Source organism: Pinus tabuliformis, chromosome 2_1, assembly GCF_031772625.1.
Source record: "Pinus tabuliformis cultivar Carrire ecotype Pingquan chromosome 2_1, CPIR1, whole genome shotgun sequence".
In the NCBI taxonomy this organism is placed as follows: domain Eukaryota; kingdom Viridiplantae; phylum Streptophyta; class Pinopsida; order Pinales; family Pinaceae; genus Pinus; species Pinus tabuliformis.
In genome coordinates this window covers 628,611,612-628,620,267 of record NC_142299.1, presented here as the reverse complement: position 1 = coordinate 628,620,267, position 8,656 = coordinate 628,611,612, and the positions used below count along the sequence as shown (strand labels likewise).

Below are 8,656 nucleotides of genomic sequence, written 5' to 3'. Positions count from 1 at the left end.
TGAGATCTTCCTGGGGTAACGATTCCACCCCCACAGATGTTCCTTGAATTAAGAACACTTCCATATCTAGGTTTTCTTTTTCTAGAATCTCCTGCAGTTCCGTCTCCTCCAGATCCATTTCACTCTGTGTCATTTCTTGGTCCATCTTTGGTTCTGTGTCACTCATCATTATTCCTTTCTACTTATCATTTTCCTGAGTTTGTTCACAGTTACCTTCTTTCTCCTTCTCCCCCGTACTTCCTTCCCTTGCTTGATTTTCTGATGTTCTTTCTTCTTCCTCTACCAGAACTTGGAACTGGTTCTGCCTACCTTGATATCCGTCCTTTTGCTGCAACTTTTGCCCTCTTTTTCCGCCTTTTCCTTTATGGACCACCTTGTGAAAGCTGTCTGGGTCTTTCATTGTATTAGTTTTGCTATTATTCTCCACTTTGCTAAGAGGACAGTCTCTGAGAAGATGCCCATGTTCATGACATTTATGACATCTGAATGGAATATGCTCATAGTCCACCGTTTGAATCCATTCTTCATCAAAAACTTCCAGTATCACCTCATCTGGAAGAGCTCCTGATAGATCCATCTCCACACAAATCCTGGCAAAGGAAGTATATTTTCCTCTTCTAGTAGCTTCTGAAGTTTTGATAAATCTACCTAACTTATTGCCTATGGCAGCTAACGATTCAGGTTGCCAATAATCAAGAGGTAAGGAATAGAGTCTTACCCAAACTGGGACCGATGTGAAAGTTTCCCACTCCGGGACAAAGTTCATCTTCCATGGCCTCATATAGAGACCTACTGCTGCGTAGAAGTAGGGCCCTCCTTCAAACACTCTGTCTTTATCCTTGATATTTGTGAACACCACTGTAAAGAAACCCTTTGACCCAAGGTGTAGATCAATGCTCCCTTTGGGTTTCCAGTGGTACTTGATCCATGTCTGTAAGGCTTTTTCCGTGGGCCAGAGTCCCATGAATTTGCAAATGATTGCAAAGGTTTGCATGTGCTCCCTGTGTGCTTGAAGCCCAGGATCATTTAAAATAACTCTGGGTGTAGTTTCAGCTTTGGGTTTACAAGGCCCCTTTTGTTTTTTCTCTTTTGTTTCCTATTTATTTTTTTCCTCTTCCTCCTTGTTTCTAGTGCTGATGTTCCCCATTGTTTTGTCCTTTATCTCTTCCTTTTCCATGTTGCTCCTTTCTTCTTCCACGATTTCTCTGACTTTATCTGGGGGCTTCTTGCCCTTGTTAGCCACGGCCTCCTTATAGGAGGGAGACGAGCTCCCTCCTCTGCCTCCATTCATGGATGAAGAATCCCGCAGCCTATTGAAACCCTGGTAGCTCGTTTTTCTTCAGCGCCCCTAAGCATGTGGAGCCAAAGTTGACTCAACCTAATAAAATATAGTTAAAAATGATTGAAAAGTTAAAATATTTAAAATATATATTATTTTAAATTAAATTAATCCATAACACCTTTCAATAAAACAATAATTATGAATGATCAACTATACTCTATCAATATAGATCCATTTTAACTATTGATCTACTAAAAGCAAAGAGGGATCAAATCTTATTATATGCAAACTTCCTTTTAGAATGCAAAACTTGAAAAAAAAATACAAGTGAAAAGATTTGATCCCTTTTAATCCTTCATAAATGCTTGATTAAGATGGATCTATCATAGTTTTTTAATCTCTATATACAGACCATGTGCAATTCTTCATTGTTTAAATTGTATTTTTGAATAATTTATTATTATTATTATTTAATATTAAAAATTAAATGAGCTACTCATTTTCTTCTTATTAATACTTAACTAAATTATTTTACCTTGACTATTGAATTATTTCACTAAAGTCAACATTAATACACATGTACACACACTATATATATATAAACAATTTATTTAAGTTCTATATTAAAATATTTATAAGAAAAAAATAAGTTTTTTTTTTAATTATTTTATTTTTCTAAAGCTATATAAATTATATTATTTAATATAGATATGTAAATATTTTATTTATAATTTCAAAAGTGAAAGTGAAATACTTTTACCACTTATTTTTCATACTGGACTGTAATAGTAAAATGAACCTTAGTATTATTAATGTTTTGTAATGTTTCTTATAAAAACTAACCAAATAAGTATAATCATTTAAGTTTTATTACAATAACAATTTTTTTAAATGTTTTTTTAAGGGATATTTTTCAACTCCAACTTAAAAACTGACTAAATTACACATCCCCTCATACTAGATTGTAAGATAAATCTTTAAACTCAATTCAAAAAATATTAAAATCAATAATAATTAATCAAATTAAAATAAAACACTTATTTTAAATTAAATCAGTTAAACAATAATCCATAATCCATATATTAACCTCTTTACTTTTGAAAATAGCACACCATTTCAATATTTTAAATCAATTAAACCATAATCAATGGATCAACATCCTTATTTTTGTGAATAGCATGTATACACCAATTCAATATCTCACTTAGTAATGACATCAAAAAATAATTAAATTTTATTATAGAACTTCATCATAACCGATCACCCTTTATCCATCCTTATTTTTGTGAATAGCATGTATACACCAATTCAATATCTCACTTAGTAATGACATCAAAAAATAATTAAATTTTATTATAGAACTTCATCATAACCGATCACCCTTTCGAGTCTAGAAAAGATTACCTAATGTACATTTTTAGGTAATGGAAATGTTTACCAGGCGTGAATAGTTTTGATTCAGGAATATTCGAAACTGAATAATCTACCCTGACGCTTCGAAGTTAAAACGCGAACAGTCACTTAGCTTAAAATACAAATTTTGAGATGCGCTGTAATAATAGTGAGTTGAAGCAGCTGCGATCATAATAGCGCTTGCAATTAGCTGTGATAATAATGGGTTTCAGTAGCCCCTGTTATAAAATTCCTTTAAGTAGAAAAGTGACGAGTGTCGGCAGCCTAGGTTGTAATAATAAGGTTCGAAATTAGAAGTAATAATAATGAGTCTCAGCAGCTTGTAATAAAAAGGGAGTTTCGGTAAAACTTATTAACAGTTGCAATGATAGCGCGGGAAGAGTGCGTGCTGAGATTTAGTTTAAAGATCTTAAAATATAGGCATTTGTGACCAGCTGCGTTTTAGCGAGCATGCAAATCGTTTATCGTTGAAATTACTAGTCTTAAACGCTGACTAAACTTGTATCTTAGGCAACCCAACGCCTAACTTCACCAAATATATTTGTTTCTAACAACTTCAACGTAGACTTATCACTGAACTTCTACATATATATAATTGATCTCCTTACTTTTGTAATGCAGGTCTATTTCCTTCTCTTACTCAGTCCACATTGGTACATGTTTTGTGGATTTTGAAGGTGAAATCGAAGCGGTACAGTATAAAAATAATAGATTTGCTCACTCTTCTGGTGTTGGTTATACTGCGTAACTGAATCACAGTGCAATGGAAACATTTAATCAACATGGTTTTCCACTTCCACTTATTTGGATGATCGTTTGCCTGGCGTTGTTGAGTACTATGGCCTCTGCGAAGCTACGAAGTGAGACATTCATTGTAGGTGTTCACTTCACTAATGTCGCTATGTCCCTTTTTTTAATATTGCACTTGGATTTGTGAAGGCGCTAGGATGTGTGAATATGAGATCAATAAGTATTTTTATATTTTATTTAATTAGTAAATATGATTTGTATATTACAATATCTTGTCAATCTTTCGGCTACGTATTTGAAAACTGATTTGTACCAATACTTGTTAAATATTAGATTCTTGAATCATTGTACATCTTATAGTTCAGGATTATGATGGATGTTGCACTCATGTATGTATGTATATATATATATATACCAATTCTTTGACTTCCAAACTAAAGTTTTGTAGTTGGTTAATTGGACATTCAGCTTCAATCGACATCTGTAAAGAGGTTATGTGGGACGCAGAATATCATCACTGTCAACGGCCAGTTTCCTGGTCCAACGCTCCATGTTAGTAACGGAGATACTCTTATGATCAAAGTGTACAACAATGCCCAATATAATGCTACAATTCACTGGTACGTCCCAAACTCAAAGTGTCTGAGATTGATACAACTGGAATTTAAGATTAATAAATGCCATAGCAATAATGCGATAGTAATTTGCTCATAGTAAATGTCATAGCCAGATTATTGTGTATCTATATTATTGTGTTTGCAGGCACGGAGTGCGCCAATTTCGCACAGGGTGGGCGGACGGACCTGAATTTATAACCCAATGCCCCATTCGCCCGGGGGGTAGTTACACATATAGATTCAACATCACTGGTCAAGAAGGGACTCTCTGGTGGCATGCCCACAGTTCATGGCTTAGAGCTACTGTCTATGGAGCCTTGATCGTCAGTCCAAGGGTTGGAACCTCTTACCCCTTTACGAGACCCCATGGCCAGGTTCCCATTCTTCTAGGTATGCTACCACTGATTCTATCTTTTGTGATTCCAATTAGCAATATTCAATTATGTTCACTATAATGCCAGTCCGTGTTTGCAATCGCAGGGGAGTGGTGGAATAGGAACCCTATGGATGTTGTGAAGCAAGCAACGCAAACAGGGGCTGCCCCCAACGTTTCAGATGCGTTTACTATAAATGGACAGCCAGGAGACCTATACCAGTGTTCAGGTTCAGGTAAATTTCTATGCATCTAATTAGAGACTGAAATTCTTCTGTTATTTCAAAATTGAAAGGCGAACCTGATCCACTCTATTTAGAGAGCTTGGCTAATCACAGGTGATGGATGCAGATACTTTTCGCGTGTCAGTGCAGACTGGGGAAACTAAGCTTCTACGGGTGATCAATGCTGCACTCAATACCGATCTATTCTTCTCAGTAGGTGGCCACAAATTGACTGTCGTGGCTGTGGATGCTTCGTATACGAAGCCTTTTCAGACCAACATTCTTATGCTCGGCCCCGGTCAGACAACAGATGTACTTCTCACTGCCGATCAAGCTTCAGGAAGATATTACATGGCTGCTCGAGCATATTCCAGTGCCCAAGGAGTTCCCTTCGATAACACCACCACCGTCGCCATTCTGGAATACAAGGGAAGCTCTGGCAGTACAATAACTCCAACCATGCCTAATCTTCCATTTTATAACGATACCCAGACTGCAACTAAGTTCGCTAATGGTCTAAGAAGCTTGGCCTCGAGCGACCACCCGGTCTTTGTTCCTCATAGGGTGGTCGAAAATCTCTTCTACACTATAGGTCTTGGACTGATCAAATGTCCAGGACAGTCTTGTGGAGGTCCCAACGGATCTAGATTTGCAGCGAGTATGAATAACGTATCGTTTGTTCTGCCATCGACTTCTTCAATCCTTCAAGCTCAGCATTTTGGCATGAAAGGGGTATTCACAACGGACTTCCCCGACAACCCTCCCGTGCAATTTGATTTTACTGCGAAGAACGTAAGCAGAGGCCTCTGGTCCCCGGTGAAATCCACGAAAGTGAAAGTTCTTAACTATAACGCGACAGTTCAAGTAATTCTCCAGGGAACAAATATATTTGCTGGTGAAAGCCATCCTATCCATCTCCATGGTTATGACTTTTACATCGTGGGAGCAGGGTTTGGTAATTATAATGCACAAACAGATCCTCAGAAGTTCAACCTGGTGGATCCTCCTATGCGCAACACTGTGAACGTTCCAGTCAATGGCTGGGCTGCCATAAGATTCGTTGCTGACAATCCTGGTAAGCCAAAAGTTACACAGCATTCCCCTTACTTTTGTTGCTGTCTCTTACTTTAAAATGCCCTGATGTTGGTGATGGTGATTATGTATGGCAGGAGCTTGGGTGATGCACTGCCACTTAGACGTGCACATAACATGGGGGTTGGCGATGGTTTTTGTGGTTAACAATGGACCTGATTCTCTTTTGAGTCTCCAGTCGCCCCCATTAGACCTTCCACAATGCTGAGGACAACTGCCATGGATACAGATCGAGCCTAATGACCGACGACATTCTTACTATATTTGTCTGCTTATTTCTTTTCTTATATTAATATTGATCACCAGTTGTTTGTTCGATTGCAAACTAAATTCGCGGCAGATGCCATCGTTGGCATTCTTATTCAGTGACAATTCATTAGGTAAGTTTTGATATGAACTGATTGTCAGTCTGTAACTAAATTGCAGGGAAAACTAATGCCATTCATTTATATTCTTATTCAATGACAAACCACATAAACTTTGTGTGTTCTAATAATATTTTCTGCGCGTCCACAATCTGAATCCACCACATAAAAACCACTTAAACAGAAAACAGAGAAACAGTCCGATCTTCTAATGAGTAGATAACTGTACAGTTCATAATTGAGAAGTCTGAGAAACAGTCCAATGTTCTAATGAGTAGATAATTGTGCTGTTCATCATTGAAAAGGCTGTTATAAAAATGATTTTTTTTGTAATGAATCTCTCATGGTTTTGTGCAGTAATTATAAACTGGTCGTCAATCAATAGTGAGAAAACTAATTCGATAGTAAAGCTATGAACAGATTTATTTTCGATAAAGCTAAATCGATAGTGAAATTATGAACAAATTTATTTATGAAATAATATATTCTTATTTCCCATTCATGAATTGGATATCAGAACGAATACATACATATCTAAGAATCTATTCATAAAAAAACACAACATGGTGTCACTGGTCCATAATGATTGCACAATATTTGGCCACCAAGGCACTGAACCACAAGATCTAAAGATTTAAGGGACTCACTCTTGGCCATAAAAGTTATTTTATGGTAAAGGAGAAGAGGTTCTTACTTTCTCCATAATGATTGCACAATATTTGGCCACCAAGGCACTGAACCACAAGATCTAAAGATTTAAGGGACTCACTCTTGGCCATAAAATAGGTAAAGGAGAAGAGGTTCTTACTTTCTCCATAATGATTAAACTATATTTAGCAACCAACTGCATAAGCCACCAGATTTGAATAGCTCATGATTCCATGTTTGCTGTAAATGTTTTGTAACATTTGCAAAAACAAATCGATACTTTTATTTTCAGCGGATATTTTATTTTTATTTGTAATTTTATTTATTTTTTATTTGTAATTTTATTTATTTTAAAAGAAGTTTTTGGAATTTTAATTTAATTATTAATAATTAGTAAGTTGATGGTAAGATTTAATCTTTATAAAATGGAATATTTAATAATAATAATTTATGGTATTGTAACAGAATTTAACTATAAATTTATCTATAAGTTAAAAATCCCTATAATAAATTGGCTAAATTTTTCTTAATTACATGATTCTTCATATTGAATAATATTGTTATATGTCTTTTTATATGGATATATGTTTAACTCATATATTAAAACAATTATAACTAGCACAAAATATTAGTAACTTTGGTTGATGTTAGTAGACATCATTTCATATGTTGATATAAAAGGTGTAAAATGTTGTGTCAATCGGTAAATATTAACTACATTTACTAATGTGGTTGTGCTAGTCGACGGGTAACATGTGGGGGGTGTATTTGCTTATCATGGTTCAAGAAGGTTGATTAGTTCAATCATGGTTGATCAGTTTGACCAAGGTTGAAGAGGGTTCACCAGGTTCAACCATGGTCAACCATTAATGTTACATCGATTTAACAATGTTACATTAGTTTTGAGTATTGTTACATTATTGCATTAATGTCACATTAATATTGACCATGGCTGACCAATGTCAACCATCATTGAAAATGGTTTATGATACACTACTGTTAATGTTAATGTTATATTAATGTTACATAAATGGTTGCATTAATGGTTGAAGTGGGCTGACGAGGTTGACCATGGTTGAAGAGGGTTAATCATTGTTGGTCAAGGTAGTCCATGGTTGACCTCAATTGACCATGATTCATAATGATTACCAGGTTGACTAGGGATTAAGAGGAAAGATTATCATTGAGCTTAGTTTACCATGGTTGACCATTGTCAACCATGGTTGACCATTATCAACTATGGTTTACCATGGTTGATGTTACATTAATGTGAAATGCATTGATGGGGTTGACTATTGGTTGAAAAGGGTCAACCATTGTTTGTCACCATGGTTGACCTCAGTTGAACATGATTAATAATGATTACCATGGCTGACCTCTCTTGAACATGATTAACAATGGTTACAATGGTTGACCTCTATTGACCATGATTGACAATGGTTGATGTTACATTAATGTTAATGTTAATCCTACATTAATGTTAAAAAATACGTCATTAACCATGGTAAACAGTAACGCAACATCGTTGTTTAAATAAATCAATGTTACAAAATTGATTGACCATATGCACAATAATGTTGTTGTCACATTTACCTTAATGTTATAAAGATGATTGACCATAGTTAACCATGGTGGACCATGTGGTTTGACCATATTTGACCTTGGTTGACTAGGGATTCCCAACTTGTCTATGATGTGTGATGGTTGACTATTGCTAACCGTGGTTGATTATGATTGACTTTCATTGACAATGATTAACTATGGTTTACCATGGTCAACACATGGTTGAGTAAGGTTGATTGAGGTTGACCCTTGTTGACTATGAATGACCATGTTTGACAACTTAAGAGGGTCAACCATGGTTAACGATGATTGACCATGGTTGACAAGGT

At 35.7% G+C, this 8,656-nt stretch overlaps 1 protein-coding gene across 1 annotated transcript; it reads left to right on the top strand.

The window, feature by feature from the left end:
- The first annotated feature begins 3,341 nt into the window (after positions 1–3,341).
- Positions 3,342–6,206, top strand: LOC149202113 (laccase-12-like). Its single transcript, XM_089399900.1, has 6 exons — positions 3,342–3,569; positions 3,914–4,065; positions 4,208–4,452; positions 4,543–4,671; positions 4,787–5,734; positions 5,829–6,206. Exons 1-6 carry the CDS (start codon positions 3,459–3,461, stop codon positions 5,957–5,959), a joined length of 1,716 nt encoding a protein of 571 aa, XP_089256026.1. The 5' UTR covers positions 3,342–3,458; the 3' UTR covers positions 5,960–6,206.
- The last annotated feature ends 2,450 nt before the right edge of the window (positions 6,207–8,656 follow it).

Coding starts and splice junctions, on each gene's coding strand:
- LOC149202113 (XM_089399900.1), top strand. CDS start 3,459: ATGGAAACATTTAATCAACATGGTTTTCCACTTCCACTTATTTGGATG. Junction 4,453..4,542: donor CCAGGTTCCCATTCTTCTAG/GTATGCTACCAC, acceptor TTGCAATCGCAG/GGGAGTGGTGGAATAGGAAC. Junction 4,672..4,786: donor ATACCAGTGTTCAGGTTCAG/GTAAATTTCTAT, acceptor TGATGGATGCAG/ATACTTTTCGCGTGTCAGTG.